Source organism: Pseudophryne corroboree, chromosome 5 (assembly GCF_028390025.1).
Source record: "Pseudophryne corroboree isolate aPseCor3 chromosome 5, aPseCor3.hap2, whole genome shotgun sequence".
NCBI lineage: Eukaryota > Metazoa > Chordata > Amphibia > Anura > Myobatrachidae > Pseudophryne > Pseudophryne corroboree.
In genome coordinates, this window is record NC_086448.1 from 705,978,622 (window position 1) to 706,004,209 (window position 25,588).

At 46.9% G+C, this 25,588-nt stretch overlaps 1 protein-coding gene and 1 non-coding gene across 4 annotated transcripts in view; both read left to right on the forward strand.

Annotated features, from left to right (window-relative positions):
• Nucleotides 1-25,588, forward strand: part of TERF1 (telomeric repeat binding factor 1) — a 192,452-nt gene that overhangs the window by 48,374 nt on the left and 118,490 nt on the right. For all 3 annotated transcript variants that reach the window (XM_063923919.1, XM_063923917.1, XM_063923918.1), the window contains exons 6-8: nucleotides 3,742-3,827; nucleotides 5,753-5,830; nucleotides 12,422-12,496. In XM_063923919.1, coding sequence (XP_063779989.1) covers nucleotides 3,742-3,827; nucleotides 5,753-5,830; nucleotides 12,422-12,496 — 239 coding nt within the window. The remainder of the gene's footprint in view (nucleotides 1-3,741; nucleotides 3,828-5,752; nucleotides 5,831-12,421; nucleotides 12,497-25,588) is intronic.
• On the forward strand, nucleotides 16,976-17,090 carry LOC134931285 (U5 spliceosomal RNA). Its single transcript, XR_010179073.1, has one exon. It is a non-coding gene; the product is annotated as a U5 spliceosomal RNA (small nuclear RNA).

The window sequence follows — 25,588 nt, forward strand, 5'->3', positions numbered from 1 at the left end:
ACAAGATGGGTGCTCCTGCGTCTAAGCAGACGATTGCTCGTTGGATCTGTAGCACAATCCAACTGGCACATTCTGTGGCAGGCCTGCCACAGCCTAAATCTGTAAAGGCCCACTCCACAAGGAAGGTGGGCTCATCTTGGGCGGCTGCCCGAGGGGTCTCGGCATTACAACTTTGCCGAGCAGCTACGTGGTCAGGGGAGAACACGTTTGTAAAATTTTACAAATTTGATACTCTGGCTAAGGAGGACCTGGAGTTCTCTCATTCGGTGCTGCAGAGTCATCCGCACTCTCCCGCCCGTTTGGGAGCTTTGGTATAATCCCCATGGTCCTTTCAGGAACCCCAGCATCCACTAGGACGATAGAGAAAATAAGATTTTACTTACCGATAATTCTATTTCTCGGAGTCCGTAGTGGATGCTGGGCGCCCATCCCAAGTGCGGATTATCTGCATAAATTGTACATAGTTATTGTTAACTTATTCGGGTTATTGTTGTAGGAAGCCATCTTTCAGAGGCTCCGCTGTTATCATACTGTTAACTGGGTTTAGATCACAAGTTGTACGGTGTGATTGGTGTGGCTGGTATGAGTCTTACCCGGGATTCAAAATCCTCCCTTATTGTGTACGCTCGTCCGGGCACAGTACCTAACTGGAGTCTGGAGGAGGGTCATAGGGGGAGGAGCCAGTGCACACCACCTGATCGGAAAAAGCTTTACTTTTTGTGCCCTGTCTCCTGCGGAGCCGCTATTCCCCATGGTCCTTTCAGGAACCCCAGCATCCACTACGGACTCCGAGAAATAGATTTATCGGTAAGTAAAATCTTATTTTTCGCTATGCTGCGATTAGTCGCTAACTGCGCATGGTACACAGAGCGCATGCGCTTAGTTATTTAACACAAAACTTAGCTGTTTTGCTGTAGCGTCTGCAGCGCTTTTCAGTCGTACTGGTGTTCGGTAAATGATTGACAGGAAAGGGGCGTTTCTGGGCGGCAACTCAGCGTTTTCCCGGCGTTGGCTAAAAAACGCAGGCGTGCCAGGGAAAAACGCGGGAGTGTCTGGAGAAACGGGGGAGTGGCTGGCCGAACGCAGGGCGTGTTTGTGACGTCAAACCAGGAACGAAACGGGCTGAGCTGATCGCAGTGTAGGAGTAAGTCTCGAGCTCCTCAGAAACTGCAAAGAATTATTTATTCGCAATTCTGCTAATCTTTCGTTCGCAATTCTGCAAAGCTAAGATACACTCCCAGAGGGCGGCGGCCTAGCGTGTGCAATGCTGCTAAAAGCAGCTAGCGAGCGAACAACTCGGAATGAGGGTCCTAGTCTTAAATTAACTAGCTAAAGGCATGAAACAGAATTGCACACACTGATTGTGACAAAGAAAAAATACATGGTGTCTGTGTTTAAATCAGTTTATATATTAAATTCTTTAGCATTTTTGTTGGTAGTTTCAGTATCTCAGAAACTTCTGATTTTCTGGGATATAACCAGTGTGCAGTTTACAGTGTGTAATTGTCTGCACCGCACTTGGCACTTAAGTTGGGAGAAGCAGTTTACCATGCCTAATGCCAGTCTTGGTAAATGGAGTTCTCTGACTTAAGAGGCGGGCACGATGCTATTAGCGCATGCTAATTTTTGTCTTTTAGATATGATCTACTGGGAGTAGGTTTATTTAAACATTGCCAGATACTGTAATTAAATGACTATACATTGCTCATTTAAAATGTTTCCAACATGTAATAGTAATGGTTTCTGTTTTCTTTCATGTGTTCCAGTATATAAGAATGAAGCTGTCTATGGTTTTCTGCATCGCACCCGGCACTTAAGTTGGGAGATGCAGTTTACCATACCTAATGCAAGTCGTGGTAAACGGCGTTGTCTGACTTAAGTGGCGAGCGCGATGTTGTTTCCGCACGCGGTAAGCCCGCAACTAGCATCTTGGCACAAGTTTAGTCTGATTCTGGTTGCACCTCAGGAGGTTGTGAGCAGGAATCCTCTAGTTGTGGGTTTACAGCGTAGCTAATTAAATTGCTCTGGGCACTCACTCCTGGCGCCTTGCACCATCCTGTTTAATTGGATTCTCTCCCCCCCCCCATAGAGGTACATGTCATAGGATGCAGGATTTTAAAAGTCCAAAGATTTTGTTGAATTAGCAGTACATATAAAGAAACAATGTTTAGTAAATCAAAACCAACCAAGTTTTGCTTTACTGGACATTGCTGCTTTAAATGTATCTTAACAAGCTGAAATCTATGGACTTTCAGCATCCTGCATCTTATTTTTGTGCCAGATAGGGTCTGATTTACAGTTAGAAGAAAATGTAAAAAAAGAACTCCCGGAACAAACCATGTTGCAATGCAAAAAGTGTGCAAATGCATTATTTTTCTGTTCTAACACTGGCTGTTTCTGCATGTGGGAAATAAATACTGGGCAGATTTGTTTTCTCACTTAAATGTAGAACAAAGTCGGGACACAACCCTTCCAAATGTCTAAATCTCTCTGCACGTTTTAGATCTGGCCTCAATTGTGGTGCAACATTGTTTTACTAAGGTGCAAATTGCTCCTTCTTTTACTCCTTTTGATTTGCTTGTACTGTAATTATGGCCATAGTGAGCAGTTGTTCTGTGATTGGCAAATAACCATACATTGCAACAGCAATATGCTGACTAGTATGGATCTAAAATAGCGTGCATAGAGATAGATAATGACTGCCTCACCAATATTGGAGGTGCTCCAGCGACTCCTATGACTGTATATGTTTATCTTTGTAACCTTTATAAATCCATAAAAAATACTTGCATCAAACAGTGACATTGTGTGGGCAAGAAGTATTCCATAGCTTTCGGGTTTATAGCTGTTTTGCAAATGTAATTGAAAACAACAGAGTATCTCCGGCTCTGAGAAATGGCAGCCAACCAATATAGAACTGTTATATGTAGTGTCAGTACTTAAGATATAAGTGGTCAAACAACCTCTAAAGCTGGGTACACTCTGGAGCAATGTCTGGCTGGTTTCGCCTACATCGCTCATGTGTACGGTTGATTGCGCACTCCCACGATCGCTAGTGATGGACGCTAGGATTGATGTGCTGCACATCAAACCTAGCATTGGCTCTAGCGAACTTGTTTATGCTTATGAAGGTAGGAACATGATTGTTCTGTTTTTCATAAAACTCATTCCAGTGTGTACACAGAATCTGGGCTCGACAACATACGGTCTGGTGTCTGAATGAACGCCCGTTGCTCCAGTGTGTATCTAGTTTTATCCAAACATGAAATCTGGGCTGCAATTGGCAAATAAGGGGTGACCCAACAAAAAATTATGATCTGTAATCCAAATGGTTTTATTAAATAGGTGAATGACATCTTAACACAACTCACGATAAATTTACAAATAGCAAAATTGTTATCATTATTCTAGAAAACAATGCTTAGAAGCAGAAGAATTAATACTATACATAATGTAAAAACCATATCGCAAGTTAAAAATCAGGCATAAAAATAAAGCAGAAATGAAAAATTAAATTGCCACTTGAGACTGCAAAGCGTTTCCCGGGAACCTGGTCTCTTCCTCAGCCAGCGTTGAATTAATCTTTTCGGTCTGTACATACGTAAGTTGTCCACACACTAATAACCAGCACATATGTAGCATGTGAGATTTGGTTACATTGCAGAAGTTGAACTCATATCTGACATGGTAGTATGAAAGCATATGCAAGTTACAGTCACTTTATTTCCTTGTATGTTTAAGGCAGCCGCAAAAGTGGTAGAAGCTAAAGCAGAAAGCCAGCTGGATAACAGGACGGAAGAACATCTGAGTGTGAAAACTAGTGAAAGGTATTCTTTGTTCTCATATATATTTATATACTAGCGTTTGCCTGCGGCTTCGCTCGCGTTATGCTTAGAACTAATTTCACAAAGACAATAGTGGCATATAATATTGTGATGTATATTTTATATTGTAGACATTGATCACAAAATGTCTTTGTAAAAAATATTTGCAGTTTTTCTTCAGGGATTAACACAAAATGCTTGTGACTACTAACTCGTGAGCAAGCCACATAAAGCTGCCCATGGGAGAAGCAGCTGGTCCTGAGATCTATGCCTGCACACCTGAGCGTTTGTCCCTGCGATAATACACTGATGAGCAATAATCCACAGTTTTCTATTATTATTTTTTTATGTTCCCAACAAAATCCAATCTAGGGGGCAATCAGTCTGACTGTCCAGTCTAAAGGGGTGATTCAGACCTGATCGCTGCTGTACGTTTTTCGCGCAGCAGGCGATCAGCAATAGACTGCGCATGCATATGCAGCACAATGCACACGTGCATCCGCAAAGAACAACAGGCATCTCCAGTCAGCGAAAATTTAAATTGCACAGCCATTTGCGTGCTGATTGACATGAAGAGGCCATTTGTGGGTAGTAACTGACCGTTTTCTGGGAGTGTCAGGGAAAACGCAGGCGCTCCCAAACGTTTTCAGGGAGGATGTGTGACGTTTGCTCCGAACCCGATCAGCCTGTTCTCATCGCACTGTAGGAGTAAGTCCTGAGCTGCGCAGAGACTGCACACAGCGGAAAAACCATTCAATGGTGAGTGAGGTGCGAACAGATATGCAGCTGTCCGCTGACTGAGGGATTTTTAGCAGCTCGGTGTACACATGGGATCGCACACATACACGGCGAATATACACTCCCCTTCGGCGGCAACTATCTGAATCCAGCACAACAATTTTAGCAGCCCAGCGATCAGGTCTGAATCACCCCCTAAGATCACTTTAGTCAAACAAATATTGGCCCTCATTCCGAGTTGATCGGTCGCAAGGCGATTTTAGCAGAGTTACACACGCTAAGCCGCCGCCTACTGGGAGTGAATCTTAGCTTCTTAAAATTGCGACCGATGTATTCGCAATATTGCGATTACTAACTACTTAGCAGTTTCAGAGTAGCTCCAGACTTACTCTGCCTGTGCGATCAGTTCAGTGCTTGTCGTTCCTGGTTGACGTCACAAACACACCCAGCGTTCGCCCAGGCACTCCCACCGTTTCTCCGGCCACTCCTGCGTTTTTTCCGGAAACGGTAGCGTTTTCAGCCACACGCCCCTGAAACGCCGTGTTTCCGCCCAGTAACACCCATTTCCTGTCAATCACATTACGATCGCCGGAGCGAAGAAAAAGCCGTGAGTAAAAATACTTTCTGCATAGTAAAGTTACTTGGCGCAGTCGCAGTGCGAACTTTGCGCATGCGTACTAAGCGGATTTTCACTGCGATGCGATGAAAAAGAACGAGCGATCAACTCGGAATGAGGGCCATTATCTTTTAGATCCCAAATCGGTTGCTACTTAACCTACAGTAACACTGCTGGAGTTGCTATCACTGCTGCTTCCTATGACAGAGATCCCGGGCCTCTTCCCACCCCACAAACAGCCCCTACACACCCTCCTGATGGCAGCAGACTGTCAGTCTCTGACATTCTGCTGCCACACTGCGTCACGCATGTGCAGAAGGGGTTATGTGCAAAGTACAGAAAATCTGTACTTTGCAATAATAGGCGCAGGTCCAGTTGGACCCGAGTCAGGTCCAGTATGCAAAAACCTCCCAATTGTGTGTGTGCACAGAGAACTTTCTGACATGTGCAATGATGCTCCTTCTGTCTACTATTTTAATTTTGCAGCAAACCCCTGTGATTACTTGGAATTTTTTTTAATGTGCAGTATGACATACATGATCCTAAATATCTTCATCCTGCTTATTCTTCACAGTACAGTGGAGGATCTAGTTACCAGTGAAGATACAGAGAATGAGAAGAGCCAGCAATCCCAAGAAGCTTTTGATAATGAGTAAGCTCCGATAGACATTAGTTACGTTTTGAGGTTACATGGTTGACCCCATAAAGATGAAAATAAGAATTTACTCACCGGTAATTCTATTTCTCGTAGTCCGTAGTGGATGCTGGGACTCCGTAAGGACCATGGGGAATAGCGGCTCCGCAGGAGACTGGGCACAACTATAAAGAAAGCTTTAGGTCTAACTGGTGTGCACTGGCTCCTCCCACTATGACCCTCCTCCAGACCTCAGTTAGGATACTGTGCCCGGAAGAGCTGACACAATAAGGAAGGATTTTGAATCCCGGGTAAGACTCATACCAGCCACACCAATCACACCGTATAACTCGTGATACTATACCCAGTTAACAGTATGAAATATAACTGAGCCTCTCAATGGATGGCTCAACAATAACCCTTTAGTTAACAATAACTATATACAAGTATTGCAGACAATCCGCACTTGGGATGGGCGCCCAGCATCCACTACGGACTACGAGAAATAGATTTACCGGTGAGTAAAATCTTATTTTCTCTGACGTCCTAGTGGATGCTGGGAACTCCGTAAGTACCATGGGGATTATACCAAAGCTCCCAAACGGGCGGGAGAGTGCGGATGACTCTGCAGCACCGAATGAGCAAACTCAAGGTCCTCCTCAGCCAGGGTATCAAACTAGTAGACTTTTGCAAAAATGTTTGAACCAGACCAAGTAACAGCTCGGCAAAGTTGTAAAGCCGAGACCCCTCGGGCAGCCGCCCAAGAAGAGCCCACTTTCCTTGTGGAATGGGCTTTTACAGATTTAGGGTGCGGCAGTCCAGCCGCAGAATGTGCAAGTTGAATCGTGCTACCGATCCAGCGAGCAATAGTCTGCTTAGAAGCAGGAGCACCCAGTTAACAGTATGAAATATAACTGAGCCTCTCAACAGACGGCTCAACAATAACCCTTTAGTTAAACAATAACTATATACAAGTATTGCAGACAATCCGCACTTGGGATGGGCGCCCATCATCCACTACGGACTACGAGAAATAGAATTACCGGAGAGTAAATTCTTATTTTCTCTGACGTCCTAAGTGGATGCTGGGACTCCGTAAGGACCATGGGGATTATACCAAAGCTCCCAAACGGGCGGGAGAGTGCGGATGACTCTGTAGCACCGAATGAGAGAACTCCAGGTCCTCCTCAGCCAGGGTATCAAATTTGCGAGCAATAGTCTGCTTTGAAGCAGGTGCACCCAACTTGTTGGGCGCATACAGGATAAATAGCGAGTCAGTCTTTCTGACTCCAGCTGTCCTGGAAACATAGATTTTCAGGGCCCTGACTACGTCCAACAACTTGGAAGCCTCCAAGTCTCTAGTAGCCGCAGGCACCACGATAGGTTGGTTCAGATGAAAAGCTGATACCACCTTAGGGAGAAACTGGGGACGAGTCCTCAATTCTGCCCTATCCATATGGAAAATCAGATAAGGGCTTTTACATGACAAAGCCGCCAATTCTGATACACGCCTGGCCGAAGCCAAGGCCAACAACATGACCACTTTCCACGTGAGATATTTCAATTCCACGGTTTTTAGTGGCTCAAACCAATGTGACTTTAGGAAATCCAACACCACGTTGAGATCCCAAGGTACCACTGGAGGCACAAAAGGGGGCTGAATATGCAGCACTCCCTTAACAAAAGTCTGAACTTCAGGTAGTGAAGCCAGTTCTCTCTGGAAGAAAATCGATAGAGCCGAAATCTGGACCTTAATGGAACCCAATTTTAGGCCCATAGTCACCCCTGACTGTAGGAAGTGCAGAAAACGGCCCAGCTGAAATTCCTCCGTTGGGGCCTTCCTGGCCTCACACCACGCAACATATTTTCGCCAAATGCGGTGATAATGGTTTGCGGTAACTTCTTTCCTAGCTTTAATCAGCGTAGGAATGACTTCCTCCGGAATGCCCTTTTCCTTCAGGATCCGGTGTTCAACCGCCATGCCGTCAAACGCAGCCGCGGTAAGTCTTGGAACAGACAGGGCCCCTGCTGCAGCAGGTCCTGTCTGAGCGGCAGAGGCCATGGGTCCTCTGAGATCATTTCTTGAAGTTCCGGGTACCAAGCTCTTCTTGGCCAATCTGGAACAATGAGTATAGTTCTTACTCCTCTTCTCCTTATTATCCTCAGTACCTTTGGTATGAGAGGAAGAGGAGGGAACACATAAACCGACTGGTACACCCACGGTGTCACTAGAGCGCACACAGCTATCGCCTGAGGGTCTCTCGACCTGGCGCAATATCATTCTAGCTTTTTGTTTAGGCGGGACGCCATCATGTCCACCCGTGGCTTTTCACAACGGTTTACAATCAGTTGAAAGACTTCCAGATGAAGTCCCCACTCTCCCGGGTGGAGGTCGTGTCTGCTGAGGAAGTCTGCTTCCCAGTTGTCCACTCCCGGAATGAACACTGCTGACAGTGCTAACACGTGATTTTCCGCCCATCGGAGAATCCTTGTGGCTTCTGCCATCGCCGTCCTGCTTCTTGTGCCGCCCTGTCGGTTTACATGGGCGACTGCCGTGATGTTGTCTGACTGGATCAGTACCGGCTGGTTTTGAAGCAGGGGTTTTGCCTGACTTAGGGCATTGTAAATGGCCCTCAGTTCCAGAATATTTATGTGTAGGGAAGTCTCCTGACTTGACCATAGTCCTTGGAAGTTTCTTCCCTGTGTGACTGCCCCCCAGCCCCGAAGGCTGGCGTCCGTGGTCACCAGGATCCAGTCCTGTATGCCGAATCTGCGGCCCTCTAGAAGATGAGCACTCTGCAGCCACCACAGCAGAGACACCCTGGTCCTTGGAGACAGGGTTATCAGCCGATGCATCTGAAGATGCGATCCGGACCACTTGTCCAACAGGTCCCACTGAAAGGTTCTTGCATGGAACCTGCCGAATGGAATTGCTTCGTAGGAAGCTACCATCTTTCCCAGGATCCGCGTGCAGTGATGCACCGACACCTGTTTTGGTTTTAGGAGGCCTCTGACTAGAGATGACAGCTCCTTGGCCTTCTCCTCCAGGAGAAACATTTTTTTCTGTTCTGTGTCCAGAACCATCCCCAGGAACAGTAGACATGTCGTAGGGACCAGCTGTGACTTTGGAATATTCAGAATCCAGCCGTGCTGTTGTAGCACCTCCCGAGATAGTGCTACCCCAACCAACAACTGCTCCCTGGACCTCGCCTTTATCAGGAGATCGTCCAAGTACGGGATAATTAAAACTCCCTTCTTTCGAAGGAGTATCATCATTTCGGCCATTACCTTGGTAAATACCCTCGGAGCCGTGGATAGACCAAACGGCAACGTCTGGAATTGGTAATGACAATCCTGTACCACAAATCTGAGGTACTCCTGGTGAGGATGGTAAATGGGGACATGCAGGTAAGCATCCTTGATGTCCAGTGATACCATGTAATCCCCCTCGTCCAGGCTTGCAATAACCGCCCTGAGCGATTCCATCTTGAACTTTAATTTTTTTATATATGTGTTCAAGGATTTCAAATTTAAAATGGGTCTCACCGAACCGTCCGGTTTCGGTACCACAAACATTGTGGAATAGTAACCCCGTCCTTGTTGAAGTAGGGGCACTTTGACTATCACCTGCTGGGAATACAGCTTGTGAATTGCCTCTAACACTGCCTCCCTGCCTGAGGGAGTTGTTGGTAAGGCAGATTTGAGGAAACGGCGGGGGGGAGACGTCTCGAATTCCAGCTTGTACCCCTGAGATACTACTTGAAGGATCCAGGGATCCACCCGTGAGCGAGCCCACTGATTGCTGAAGTATTTGAGATGGGCCCCCACCGTACCTGGCTCCGCCTGTGGAGCCCCAGCGTCATGCGGTGGACTTAGAGGAAGCGGGGGAGGACTTTTGCTCCTGGGAACTGGCTGTATGCTGCAGCTTTTTCCCTCTACCTCTGCCTCTGGGCAGAAAGGACGCGCCTTTAACCCGCTTGCCCTTATTGGGCCGAAAGGACTGTATCTGATAATACGGTACTTTCTTTGGCTGTGAGGGAACATGGGGTAAAAATGTAGACTTCCCAGCTGTTGCTGTTGAAACGAGGTCCGAGAGACCATCCCCGAACAACTCCTCACCCTTATAAGGCAAAACTTCCATGTGCCTTTTAGAATCTGCATCACCTGTCCACTGCCGAGTCCATAACCCTCTCCTGGCAGAAATGGACATTGCACTTATTTTAGATGCCAGCCGGCAAATATCCCTCTGTGCATCTCTCATGTATAAGACTGCGTCTTTAATATGCTCTACGGTTAGCAATATAGTGTCCCTGTCTAGGGTATCGATATTTTCCGACAGGGAATCTGACCACGCAGCTGCAGCACTGCACATCCATGCTGAAGCAATAGCTGGTCTCCGTATAATACCTGTGTGTGTATATACAGACTTCAGGATAGCCTCCTGCTTTCTATCAGCAGGTTCCTTCAGGGCGGCCGTATCCGGAGACGGTAGTGCCACCTTCTTTGACAAGCGTGTGAGCGCTTTATCCACCCTAGGGAATGTTTCCCAACGTGACCTATCCTCTGGCGGGAAAGGGTACGCCATTAGTAACCTCTTAGAAATTACCAGTTTCTTATCGGGGGAAGCCCACGCTTCTTCACACACTTCATTTAATTCCTCAGATGGAGGAAAAACTACTGGTAGTTTTTTTTCTCTCCAAACAGAATACCCTTTTTTGTGGTACCTGGGGTAACATCAGAAATATGCAACACATTTTTCATTGCCTCAATCATATAATGTGTAGCCCTATTGGAAGTTACATTAATCTCATCGTCGTCGACACTGGAGTCAGTATCCGTGTCGACATCTGTGTCTGCCATTTGAGGTAGCGGGCGTTTTAGAGCCCCTGATGGCTTTTGAGAGAGTTGGGGCAGGCACAGGCTGAGAAGCCGGCTGTCCCATATTTGGTATGTCGTCAAACCTTTTATGCAAGGAGTCGACACTGTCGCGTAATTCCTTCCACAGAACCATCCACTCAGGTGTCGACCCCGCAGGGGGTGACATCACATTTATCGGCATCTGCTCCGCCTCCACATAAGCCTCCTCATCAAACATGTCGACACAGCCGTACCGACACACCGCACACACACAGGGAATGCTCTGACAGAGGACAGGACCCCACAAAGCCCTTTGGGGGGACAGAGAGAGAGAGTATGCCAGCACACACCAGAGCGCTATAATAATACAGGGATTAACTGAATTATTTCCCCTTATAGCTGCTATATAAATTATACTGCGCCTCTCTTTTTCACCCTTTGTAGCTTGATACTGCAGGGGAGAGCCAGGGAGCGACCCTTCCAGCGGAGCTGTGAGGGAAAAATGGCGCCAGTGTGCTGAGGGAGTTAGCCCCGCCCCTTTTCCGGCTGACTTCTCCCGCTTTTTTCAGGAATTCTGGCAGGGGTAATTTATCACATATATAGCCTCTGGAACTATATATTGTGATGATTTGCCAGCCAAGGTGTTTATATTGCTGCTCAGGGCGCCCCCCCCCCCCCCCCCTGCGCCCTGCACCCTTCAGTGACCGGAGTGTGAGGTGTGCATGAGGAGCAATGGCGCACAGCTGCAGTGCTGTGCGCTACCTTGTTGAAGACCGAAGTCTTCTGCCGCCGATTTTAGGGACCATCTTCATGCTTCTGGCTCTGTAAGGGGGACGGCGGCGCGGCTCCGGGACCGAACGATCGAGGTCGGGTCCTGTGTTCGATCCCTCTGGAGCTAATGGTGTCCAGTAGCCTAAGAAGCCCAAACTATCTCCAGTCAGGTAGGTTCACTTCTTCTCCCCTTAGTCCCTCGCTGCAGTGAGTCTGTTGCCAGCAGATCTCACTGTAAAATAAAAAACCTAAAATATACTTTCTCTCTAGGAGCTCAGGAGAGCCCCTAGTGTGCATCCAGCTCAGCCGGGCACAAGATTCTAACTGAGGTCTGGAGGAGGGTCATAGTGGGAGGAGCCAGTGCACACCAGTTAGACCTAAAGCTTTCTTTATAGTTGTGCCCAGTCTCCTGCGGAGCCGCTATTCCCCATGGTCCTTGCGGAGTCCCAGCATCCACTTAGGACGTCAGAGAAATCTAATTTAGTACCTCGTACAAACAATATTTATTGCTTCACAAACCTCCTCACTGCTTTTGGTTTATCTAATATAAACGTTAGAAACGTTACATTTGAGCATATTTTACATTCATTCTTTCAGTTTTGAAAACCCTTTCATATGGTTTACTAGATAAACCTATTTATCCCAATCTAACTTGATTTAAAGGCTCTATTTCTTCTTAACAATAATAAGGGTGTCAAATTGGAATTTTTGTAAATAGTCACATATCTTTGCTGTGTATTCCAGAAATATCATGTATTGCTGTAAAGCCTGCCTTTGCTACAATAATTATTATTCTGTAGGATTAAGCTGTGGCCGGCAGTACCTGGAAAGCACAGGGAGGCAGGCAATATGTGTGACAGGTAGAACACACTACCCATTAAAATGTTTATAACTAATCTGTTCCAAATTCTAAATTAGAGCATCCGCCAAAGATTTGGAATAACAACTTATATGCATTCAAATGTATTTATTATTTTGTAGTGCGCAAAATGAAGTACAGAATTCTTCAAGTGAATGTGAAAATCTGACTGCGCAGGAGAGAAGTCATTTAAATCAGTAAGTTTATTGTTTCTATGTAAAGTTCTATTATGTTTGGAAAACTTATTTGTCATTTTTATTTTATGACACTAGCAATGCAGCATTAATTGTAATATTTTGAAGTACATGTATGTGTAATAGTTATGATTGTAGCTCAGTCTTCATGTTACATCCCATTCACTGTGTAACATAGCATGAACATTTTACAAATTCCATTTCTTTGTGGGATGTCATTATTAATGGCAGTGCAACCTTTCAATTCCAATCGTTGTGGTTTTTCGTCACCTGTGCTTATGATTAAATACTGTACATTCTTGGCAGGGGCTCTGAGTGCTGTAGACTCTGGCACATTGCCAGAGTCTACAGCGCATGCGCAGGACTCTGAGAAATGGCAGCCGCGCCATTTTTTCGGAGTCCTGCGCATGCGCTGTAAACTCTGGCACTGTGCCAGAGTCTCTAGAGGGCAGTGTGCTAGCAGCAGCGTGACGGCTACAGGAGAGGAGGGGGCCCACACGCAGTCAACGATGGACTCCGGAAAGGTAAGTATAGGATAATTGGGTGGAGTGTGTGCGGAGTGGGCCCCCTGGGACTCGGGGGGGCCCGTGTGCACCGCACACACTGCACCCATTAAAGAAACGCCAATGATTCTTGGTTCTACCCACATTGCCGCATACTGGCTGATATGTGGTTTGAAGCCTTTTTTGTTAATGCCATAGCCTTAGATTTAAACCAAAGTATGTAGGTCTTCAGAGCAAGTTGGAAAGGAATAATGATGCAGCATAATTGCACACAGCTGAGGAGAGGAGTTGTGCGGAATGTGAGGGAGTCATGCGTGCAGCAAATGGAAATCTTTTTCTTCTTGATCTCTTGCACAGAGCAGGTGCATTTACCAATACTAATGATGAGCTGTATACTGGCAAACGCTGAGCAGCGGCTTCCAGCTTAAAGCAGTTCTGATACTGGCATTAGCATAAGGTGGTAAATCTTACTACCTGCAATTGCAGCCACTTTGTATCCTACTCAGAATCAGGCCTTTTAGGCTGAGCATTGGGGATAAGGGGTTTAATGTGCAGGTGACGTGCCCTTTGAACATTGCTGAGATTGGAAGATGAGAGAATATTGTAAATAAACTATTAACAAAATGCAACTGTAATTCATTGCCCATACTGGGAAAGAGTTTTATTAATCAGGGAAATGTGCAGATCCCATCCTTTAGCACTATTATGCTCAATTGGTTACAGTTCGCTAAGCTCACCCTTTCTCATACGTCCTAGAGGATGCTGGTGTCCACTTCAGTACCATGGGGCATAGACGGTTCAGCAGGAGCCATGGGCACTTTAAGACTTTTTCAGAGTGTGAACTGGCTCCTCCCTCTATGCCCCTCCTCCAGACCTCAGTTTAGAAAATGTGCCCAGGCAGACTGGTCGCACTCTAGTGGAGCTCTACTGAGTTCTACTAAAAGACTTTGTTATGTTTCTTATTTTCAGGGACACTGCTGGCAACAGTCTCCCTGCTTCATGGGACTTAGGGGGAAGAAGTAGGAACCAACTTCCTGAATAGTTTCATGGCTCTGCTTCTTGCTGACAGGACACCATTAGCTCCTTAAAGGTACTGAACACTAGCTGCGGATATGCGCTCACTCCCTCAGCACGCCGTCACCCCCCTAACAGAGCCAGAAGTCAGAAGACTGGTGAGTAATATTACCGAAGATCTGCAAGAGGGACCTCCGGTCATCGTGATGGCTCCAGGTACCGCACAGCGGGCGGGGACGCTGCACGAGCATGCTATCCATAACACAGGCACAGCAGGGTGCAGGGCGCGGGGGGGCGCGCGTGCCCTGGGCAGCATGAAACCTACTCTTAAACTGGCAAAGGGTAGCATATGATGCTGTGGCACAGTCCTACTCCCCCGCCAGTATAAAAAATTTGGTGATAAATTCTGGGGGGAAACGCGCCATTACAGGGGGCGGGGCTTCCTCCTCAGTCAGCCAGCACACTGCTCAGCGCCATTTTCTCCAAGCAAGCTGCAGGGGAAGAAACGCTGGTCCTCCTCCACTTCTGAATCAAATCAGGGTGTATAAAGGGGGCCAGAGTGTAATTTTGGTGCTCAATTATACTATTTGGCATTATAAAAGCACTAAAAGGTCTCTGTGGGCATTTTACATGAGTTGTGAGCTGGCAAGTCCTTTTCTGTGTCCCTCTGACAGATTTTACTGTGGGTCTGTCCCTTATAAGCCCCGGAGTGTCTGTGGTGTGTTTGTGCACGTGTGTGACATGTCTGAGGCAGGGAGCTCTTCCCCTGAGGGAGCCATTTTAGGGACACAGAGTTGTAATGTGGTGGCGCTGCCGGCGCACCATGAGCCTGAATGGGTGAAAGAATTATGTGATAGTGTGAATCATATCAGTAAGAGGTTGGATAAGTTTGAGTCTCATGCAGAAACTGGAGAAAATCCATGGAAGATTTGATTTTTAATACTTCTGCTCCTTCATCCACAGGGGACTCCTCTGGGTCACATAAAAGGTCATTTGCACATATAGTACAAACTGATACCGACGCGGACTCTGATTCCTATGTCGACATTAGTGATTCCAGGGGAATAGATCCTAAATTAGCAAAAAAACATTCAATACATGATTGTGGCTATAAAGGAGGTCTTAGAAGTTACGGAGCCTCCTCCTTTACCACAGGAGAAGGCTTACTTTTATAAAGAAAAGAAATGTAACTTTCTTTATCATCCACTAGGGGTCACTGGAGTACTCTTGGGATATGGACGGGCGTGGCCGAACAAGGGCACTGAATATTTAAATTTAGGACCCTCCCCCCCCTCCATATCCCCGAGTACCTCAGTGTACTCTCTCAGTGTTTTTTCGGTGCTCACAGCACGAACAAGGCTTGTGGTATAGCCACACTTGGATTTTTAATTTTTATTTTTAATTTTTATTTTTACACTTAGCACATCCCTTCCCAGTTTCTGGAAAAACATGGGTCCGGGATAGTGCCGCTGCACGGGCAGCGCATGGCGTGTCGGTCCTCACAAAGAGCACCCTCACAGCCACAGACAGCATGGCGTGTCGGTCCTCACGATTAGCACCCTCACAGCCACAGACAGCCCACTGCTTCTACAAAGAGCAGCCAGGACTAGGAAGCTGGACGGGCTTGCACAAAAGAAGCCGTCGCAGCCATAGATTACTGGAAGCTGACTGGAGCTGGACGGAGATAGACGTCACAGCCAAGACTACAGAGCTGACAGGAGCTTACACAAAGAAGCCCCGTTGCAGCCATGAGTCACAAAAAGCCCCGTCACAGCCAGGAGTTATGGAATGGCAGTCGTCACAGCCATGATCAGAAAGGTAGGCTGGGGAAACGGGGCGGTCAGCGCAGGCTGCCGCCCCGCTATGTAGGGGTTAATGCCTCCTGCTCATACGGAGCTCCGTCCGGCTTCACAGCAGGGGGAGCTCATACGCACAGCCGCTATGGAAGTCACAAGGTCTGACACTGGACGGAGCTGACAGAAAGCTCCGTCACAGCCAGGATGAAAGCCCCGTCACATGCTGGACGGAGCTTACAGGAGGTGCGGCAAGGTATGGTGGGGTGTCTGGGCGGTCAGCTCACGCTGCCGCCCTGCTGTGTGGGTGTTTGCCGCCGCTGAAGCCGCCGCTGATATGCCCCGCTTAACTACGCTAGAAGCTCAGAGCGGCCGCACGTCACTCAGAGACGCCGGCCGCTCTCACAGCGCTGATTACCCGGCACCGAGGTAGGACAGGCGCCGCCCGAGCCAGAACTAAGTTCCCGCTTTCTAAGATGCACAGAGCGGCCGCACGTCACTCACAGACGCCGGCCGCTCTTCCAGCGCTGACACCGCACACTGATGTATGAAGGCGCCGCCCGCTCTTCCGGACGGCTCCCCGGCGCTATACACAGCGCTCCCCTGCTCTCCCTGCACCCGCTCCCGTCCGCTGCAGGTAACATGGGGGAGACTACCGGGGGTGAGGGGGAGTAAATACCCATAGCAGCAGCACCAAGGCTGCATGGGTTAATAAGACATAGTTTTAACAGATCATGTCCTAAAATATGTTTCTAATTGTATGAATGGCATGCTTCCTGTTTTTCTGTAGGCTGCCATATAATGTAATAAGTGTTCTATTAACTGGAATGTGATTATCACACTTTAATAGGCTATTAAGCCTATATTACCTGTATAATAGGCTATTAAGTCTATATATATTAACACTGCAGCAGGTCCTGTGCTTTTCAGTGTATGCATGGCATGGGGGGCCATTTTTAATCATTACAGTTTCTTCCAGTTTATAATTCCAGAACATTCCGGCCATACACCTCTGCTCCACAAGGGGGCGCAGGGGTGTTAGTGGGAATTTTTGTTCAGGTTTCAATAATTCTAGAACATTCCTGCCCTACATCTCTAAGCCACCAGAGGCAAAGGGGTGTTAGTGGGAATTTAGTTCGGATTGCACATGTGAACTGCTTTTCACATAAAGAATACTCTGGTTTCTCTTCAGATCTAATAAATCTTTCGCCTGTTGCTAAAGATGTCCGTAGAGAGAAATAACCATGAGTTTCATATAATTTTTTGATGCCTGGCTACGGCTGGTCTTAATATGCTTTTCAGCAACAAAAATATATATATGACACATAAGAACTTCAATAAGTAGTGCAAGTGTTTGTCTGTTGCCTATTGTGGTGTCAGTCTGCATAGCTAGTAAGGCTCTAGCGCAGACTAAAAATAATTTTAACGGTCCTATGTTAAGCATTGGCAATTCAAATTAAAACAGCGGTAACATCGGAGTCTCGGAAGTACTCCGCCTGCTATAACTAAAGATAGTCTTTTCAAAGGGCCAAGTTCCTTTGGGTACCAGGGTTAATGCAGATCTCACACAATAACTACAAGTGAGAAGGGTGCATTACACCAGCACTTATATAGTGCGGGGTTTTTGACAACATAGATTGCTAAAAACCAGTGAGTCAAGGTCTCCATTTGTTTTTTTTAGAAAAAAAAAAAAAAAAAAAAAATTAGTGGACTTTGATCACTATTTAATCGTTTTCAAAATAACGCGATCCGCCATTGGCAAATGCGTCTGTGTTAAACTCTATAAAGACCCAAGATACATTTGGGTCATTAGTCTCTAGGTATGGAAGCTATGAGATCACTGTTAAAAGAGGCTGCAGAGTATATCTGTAAAGCTTCTACTAACGCCTGTTTTTCATCGTAGCTAGTTCAGCACGACTAGGACAGAGCTTGTTTGGTCCTAAATTTGATATTCAGCCATTACCGCATCCAGTATCAAAACGGAATACTGGTACCGGCGGTTAATCCCTTTAGACTTCAGTTTTTTCAAAGGCGGTTGTACAAAACAGTCACGCCTTGTAACGTCAGGACGCTACAGTCAGCAAGCCAGTGGTTTGATGGCCTCTTTTCCAATTGTGGAAGCGCGTCTTTACATGTTACTTTTGAGGGGTTTCCAGACTTCAATTCATGGATGTCTCAGCTATTTACAGATTAAAGGACAATACTGGCTCTGTCGACCGGTTTGGCAGGTTGCCATTTAGTCTCTGCTGGGTTTCAGCTGTCTTTATAAGCCAAGCAGTAGTATACCAACAGAGTCAGGGTTACATATTCCCTCGGTTTGAGCAAAACCAGACGGCTCTGTCGCAATCTCAATCAGCAGGTCACTTACTGCAGTGGGAAAATGAATTTTCTGCGGTTAGTATTTGTTTATTGGAGCACAAAGTTGCATAATGGCACTTGATCTTCACAATGCGTATTTACCCATTCCGGTTTGATCTTCACAGGTTCTAGCGTTTGCAAATCGCCACAACCATTATCCATTTCAGGTCTACCGTTGCTTATCGCCTCGGGTATTTACCAAAGTTATGTTGGGGATGATAGCTCATCTCACATAAGAACTCTGTCTCAACAGAGTTTCTCTACCTTAGATGATCTGCTCATAAGAACTCTGTCTCAACAAAGTTCCTCTAACTTGCGCTACTAAGGTATACTGCGGTAGCAGATCAAGTTCGAAAACAATCGCATCTAATTCCGTCTAAACGATGTCAATTCCTAGGTAAGATTATAAATACGGTAAATCAAAGACTTTTACTTACTACACCAGCAAGAACAAATGTACATCTAGTAATTAGTGCAAAACACGCACACTAGCGGTACATTGGTGTATTCACCTATTAAGAATAAAGATGTGTTTTCAATTTAGTTCGCCCCTTCACTCGCGTTTCCCACAGAGGGACAAGGGTGTATATACTCTGGACGAGAGTCGCAGAGGGTCAGGATTTGTAGTTAAACAAGATCAGCGACAAAGGTTCTAAAACGGATCACGACAGATTGCTGTCGATAAATGTCCTGGAACTCCGTGCATTTTACAATGCAATACATGCTTCGCTTTCAGTCTGACCAGGGGCAGTCAGACAAGGCAACGGCAGTTGCATACACAATAACCAGGGAGAACCAAGAAGCCGCATGGCAATGCGGCAAGTAACTCAAATCCTCAATTGCTCAGAACACCATTATGTGAGAATGTCAACTACGTTCATTCCGTGAGTGGACATCTGTCACACAGATGATCTCACTCGTCAGGATTTAGATCCTGAAATCTGGACATTAAATCCACAGGTGTTTCCTATGTGAGTCCACAGAAGAAGGTTACCCTCAGGTATACATGATGGCATCTCGCCACAATTACAAAAGCTTAGTATGTGTAACAGGGGCAGTGGCGGTGGAGTCTCTCGCATTCATGTGGTGATTCAGCATCGTGTATCTAACTCCACCATTTTTTTCCGCTGCTCTCTCTCTCTCTCTCTGTTGCCAAAACGGATCGTAACACGTCACAGTCATACTAGTGATCTCTCATGGGTTCCGAGAGTTTGCTTCTCGAATATCCAAGGAATACTTGCACACGATCTTGGCGCTCATAATACGTCCAACCTGTTACATCAGGGAACGTTCTTTTACCCATAATTCATATGTACCTATTACCTATGTACCGTAGCTGCGGTTGACGCGGTGAGAGTTCATACCGCCCTCGTAAGAAATAGAGCATTACAGTAACGGTTATACCAACCATGTTACGAGCCGCTTAAGGCAGCTCATTATTACAAAATTTCATATGCGTACATAGGTGGTAAAGCTCGGAAGTTTCCAACATCATCCTTCACGTTACCCGTATTATTCTGGTAAACGGGGTGGGATGGAAAACTGCGTTTATCTGCACTGAGTGTGCAGGTATCTGTATGGTAAACTTATTTTCAAAGATGTTTGCCTCTATTGCGTCTCTATTGCGTCTGTACACACCTTTCTACAAGGTGTCATCAAAGTTCAGACTCTATTTATCCAACCTATAGCGCCAGGTGGCTTGAGGTTGGGTTCAGATTTCTTACAGTTTTCATATTTGAACCCTTACAACAAAGGGGAATTAAGTTTATCACTTTGGAAAACATTTGTCTTCTAGCCTTGGCTTCGGCAAGGGTTGTGTTTTCATATTTGGGTGCCTTGTATTCTAAGCCACCGTATTTGAGTTTTCTCATGACAAAGCAGATCTTCGGACTAATTCCGCTTTCGTATTCTTCACACCAATAGTGCTTCCTGTGTGGAAAGCACATTCTAGAATTCTGAATGTGGTACACGCATTACGCGTTTATATATGTCCCGAACGTCTACAGTAGGTGATACGGATACGTTGTTTGTTCTCTATGATGCTGCCAACTGGGCTTAGCCAGTTTCTCAGCAGATATTATCCAGTTGGATAATAATGTCTACAAGTCAGGCTTACTTTAAGGCTAAGTTACAATCGCCTACGTCAGTAATAGCTCATCCCACAGGTTCTGTGGGAATGTCAGACCCAGCGGGTCGTGGAGCGTCTACGACGCGGCTACATAGCCTTCAGTGCTCCACGTTTGTGCACGTTTACACGTTATGAATGGTGGCGCCATCAGCATCTAGCTTTGGGCTGCCTACTGTTACAAGTATCAAACAGCTCTCCCGCCCACGAGGGAAGCTTTGGTACGTCCCAAGAGTACTCCAGTGACCCCTAGTGGATGATAAAGAAAATAGGATTTTGGTACTTACCAGGTAAATCCTTTTCTTTGAATCCATAGGGGGCACTGGACGCCCACCCAGAGCAGTTTTACCTGGGTTGTTTTAAGCTCAAGGGAGCTTAGGGTAACAAGTTTTACTTGGTTGATATTAAGCTCAGAGGAGCTTATGGTAACACATTTTCACCGATTGGTTCAAATTATAAAGTTCTATCGGTTATGGTGTCAACTGTTTAGTTGACAGTAAGGTTATGGGTCAACATTGTTGTTGTCCGTTATGTTATAGGTATTCTCCATTGTCAACCTCTCTATATCGTTCCTGTTCGCTCAGTAAAAAACACTGAGAGAGTACACTGAGGTACTCGGGGATATGGAGGGGGGGGAGGGTCCTAAATTTAAATATTCAGTGCCCTTGTTCGGCCACGCCCGTCCATATCCCAAGAGTACTCCAGTGCCCCCTATGGATTCAAAGAAAAGGATTTACCTGGTAAGTACCAAAATCCTATTTTTCCTCCATCTCATGAGCTAAACAGTCTCTTTGAGGGAGTCTGGGCAAACCCTGAAAAGAAATTTCAGATTCTTAAAAGAATTCAGGTAGCTTACCCTTTCCCTGCAGAGGACAGGAAAAGGTGGGAGTCACCCCCCCGTTCTAGACAGTGCCCTGTCATGGTTAACAAAAAAGGTGATTCTCCCTGCGCCTGGGACGGCTTCACTAAAAGAGCCGGCAGACCGCAAGTTAGAGACTACATTGAAATCTATTTATGTGGCAATTGGGACACTTATCAGGCCTACCATTGCCTGTGCGTAGGTGAGTAGTGCTATTGAAAAGTGGTCAGACAACTTATCAGACATTGACACAATAGATAGAGACGAGATACTCGTAACACTAGGTCATATAAAGGACGCTGCTGCGTATATGCTAGAAGCCATGGAAGATATTGGTCTGTTGGGATCAAGAGCCGCTACCATGGCAATCTCAGTACGGAGAGCGTTGTGGATTCGCCAATGGAATGCTGACGCAGATTCCAAAAGAAATATGGAGGCTCTCCCGTACAAAGGTGAGGCCTTGTTTGGAGAGGGGCTGGATGCTTTAGTTTCTGCGGCTACCGCAGGTAAGTCGACATTCTTGCCTTATGCTCCTGCACCTGCGAAAAAGACACATCACTCTCAGATGCAGTCCTTTCGACCCAATAAATACAAAAAATCAGAAATCAACCTCTGTTCCTGCCAAATCTTTGGCATGACGGTGGGGCTCCCTTGCGGGAGTCCGCTCAGGTGGGGGCAAGTCTGAAACTCTTCAGTCACTTCTGGGTTCAATCTGGCCTGGACCCGTGGGTCGTGCAGATAGTGTCCCAAGGGTACAAACTGGAGTTTCAAGACATTCCCCCATGCCGATTTTTCAAATCGGCCTTACCAGGTTCTGTCCCGGACAGGGAAGTGGTAGCAGCAGCAATACAAAAATTGTGTCAGGATCAAGTCATTGTCCTGGTTCCCTTGTTACAACAGGGAGAAGGGTTTTATTCAAGCCTATTTGTAGTTCCGAAGCCGGATGGCTCGGTCAGACCGATTCTAAACCTGAAAAATCTGAATCTCTACCTGCAAAGGTTCAAGTTCAAGATGGAACCTCTGAGGGCAGTGGTTTCAAGTCTGGTGGAGGGGGAATTCATGGTGTCAGTGGACCTAAAAGATGCCTACTTACATGTTCCCATTTATCCTCCGCATCAAGCTTATCTGAGATTTGCAGTGCAGGATTGTCATGACCAATTTCAGATGTTGCCGTTCGGACTCTGCACGTCACCGAGGGTGTTCACCAAGGTGATGGTGGAGATGATGGTCCTCCTTCGACAGCAAGGAGTCAATATAATTCCTTACCTGGACGATCTACTGATAAAAGCGAGATCCAGGGAAAAGTTGGTGCAGAACATTGCACTCTCCCTGACAGTACTTCAACATCACGGTTGGATCATAAATTTTCCAAAGTCACAATTGGAACCGACGACGAGATTGTCCTTTCTGGGGATGATACTGGACACAGAAGTACAGAGGCTATTTCTTCCAGTAGAAAAGGCTCTGGAAATACAGAGAATGGTCAAACAAATTCTGAAACCAACAAGAGTGTCGATTCATCAATGCATTCGGGTGTTGGGGAAGATGGTAGCGGCCTACGAGGCCATACAATTTGGCCGATTCCATGCCAGAGTATTCCAGTGGGACCTATTGGACAAGTGGTCCGGATCCCATCTACACATGCATCAGAGGATAATCCTGTCATTCAAAGCCAGAATTTCGCTCCTGTGGTGGCTACACAGTTCTCACCTCCTAGAGGGGACGCAGGTTCGGCATTCAAGACTCGATACTGGTGACCACGGATGCAAGTCTCCGGGGCTGGGAAGCAGTCACACAGCAAGGGGAGAGCTTCCAAGGAAGATGGTCAAGTCAAGAAACTTGTCTTCACATTAACGTTCTGGAGTTGAGAGCCATTTACAACGGCCTTCTACAAGCGGTGCATCTTCTTCAAGATCAACCCGTACAGATCCAGTCGGACAATGTTACAGCAGTCGCGTACATAAACCGTCAGGGCAGAACGAAAAGCAGAGCGGCAATGGCAGATGTGTCAAAGATCCTCCTCTGGGCAGTAAGACATGCAAGAGCTCTGTCGGCAATTTTCATTCCGGGAGTGGACAACTGGGAAGCAGTCTTCCTCAGCAGACACGATCTCCATCCAGGAGAATGGGGCCTCCACCAAGAAGTCTTCGCAGAGGTGACAGGTCTTTGGGGAGTTCCTCAAGTAACAAGATGGCATCTCGTCTCAACAAGAAGCTTCAGAGATATTGTTCCAGGTCGACGGACCCTCAAGCAATAGCAGTGGATGCACTAGTTTGACGGAATGGCTGTTGAGCGCCGGATCCTAGCCCGAAAGGGTATTCCCATAGAAGTCATTCCCACTCTTATTTAGGCCAGGAAAGGAGTAACGTCTAAGCATTACCACCGTATTTGGAGAAAATATGTGTCTTGGTGTGAAACCAAGAAGGCTCCTACGGAAGAGTTTCAGTTAGGACGTTTTCTCCATTTTCTCCAGGCGGGTGTGGATGCGGGCCTACGATTGGGTTCAATCAAGGTCCAGATTTCGGCCTTGTCCGTTTTATTTCAGAAACAATTGGCCTACCTTCCAGAAGTTCAGACATTCGTGAAAGGGGTTCTGCACATCCGACCTCCATTTGTGCCTCCTGTGGCACCATGGTATCTTAACGTGGTGTTGCAGTTCCTTCAATCGGATTGGTTTGAACCTCTCCAGGAGATAGAGTTGAAGTTTCTGACTTGGAAAATGGTCATGCTGTTGGCCTTGGCATCCGCAAGAAGGGTGTCTGAGTTAGGGGCCTTGTCTCACAAGAGCCCATACTTGGTTTTCCATGAAGATAGGGCTGAGTTAAGAACTCGTCAGCAATTTCTTCCAAAGGTGGCTTCTTCTTTCCATATAAACCAACCTATTGTGGTGCCAGTGGCTACTGACACCATCGCTGCTTCAAAGTCTCTAGATGTGGTCAGGGCTTTGAGAATCTCTGTTGCAAGAACGGCTCGGATACGGAAAACAGAGGCTCTGTTTGTCCTGTATGCTCCCAACAAGATTGGGTGTCCTGCTTCTAAGCAGACTATTGCGCGCTGGTTCAGAGGTACGATTCAGCACGCTCATTCCACAGTAGGATTGCCGATACCGAATTCGATGACTGCCTATTCTACTAGGAAGGTGAGCTCATCCTTGACGGCTGCCCCGGGGGGTCTCGGCATTACAACTTTGCCGAGCAGCTACTTGGTCAGGGGAAAACACGTTTGCTAAGTTTTACAAGTTTGACACCTTGACCGATGAGGACCTACAGTTTGGTCAATCGGTGCTGCAGGGTCATCCGCACTCTTCCGCCCGTACTGTAGCTTTGGTATAACCCCATGGTACTGAAGTGAACCCCAGCATCCTCTAGGACGTATGAGAAAACAGGATTTCTCTGACGTCCTAGTGGATGCTGGGAACTCCGAAAGGACCATGGGGAATAGCGGGCTCCGAAGGAGGCTGGGCACTCTAGAAAGATTTATGACTACCTGGTGTGCACTGGCTCCTCCCACTATGACCCTCCTCCAAGCCTCAGTTAGATCTTTTGCCCGGCCGAGGTTGGATGCACACTAGGGGCTCTCCTGAGCCCTTAGAAAGAAAGTATAGATTTAGGTTTTTTATTTTCAGTGAGACCTGCTGGCAACAGGCTCACTGCAGCGAGGGACTAAGGGGAGAAGAAGCGAACTCGCCTGCTTGCAGCCGGATTGGGCTTCTTAGGCTACTGGACACCATTAGCTCCAGAGGGATCGACCGCAGGCCCAGTCCTTGGTGTTCGGTCCCGGAGCCGCGCCGCCGTCCCCCTTACAGAGCCAGAAGCAAGAAGAGGTCCGGAAAAACGGCGGCAGAAGACATCAGTCTTCACCAAGGTAGCGCACAGCACTGCAGCTGTGCGCCATTGTTACTCAGGCACACTTCACACTCCGGTCACTGAGGGTGCAGGGCGCTTGGGGGGGGCGCCCTGAGCAGCAATAAAAACACCTTGGCTGGCAAAAATACCACAATATATAGCCCCAGAGGCTATATATGTGGTAAATACCCCTGCCAGAATCCAGAAAAAAGCGGGAGAATAGGCCGCGGAAAAGGGGCAGAGCTATCTCCCTCAGACACACTGGCGCCATTTTCTCTTCACAGTGCAGCTGGAAGAAAGCTCCCCAGGCTCTCCCCTGTAGTTTTCAGGCTCAAAGGGTTAAAAAGAGAGGGGGGGCACTAAATTTAGGCGCAATATTGTATATACAAGCAGCTATGGGGGAAAATTCACTCAGTTATAGTGTTAATCCCCACATTATATAGCGCTCTGGTGTGTGCTGGCATACTCTCTCTCTGTCTCCCCAAAGGGCTTTGTGGGTCCTGTCCTCAGTCAGAGCATTCCCTGTGTGTGTGCGGTGTGTCGGTACAGCTGTGTCGACATGTTTGAGGAGGAGGCTTATATAGTGACGGAGCAGATG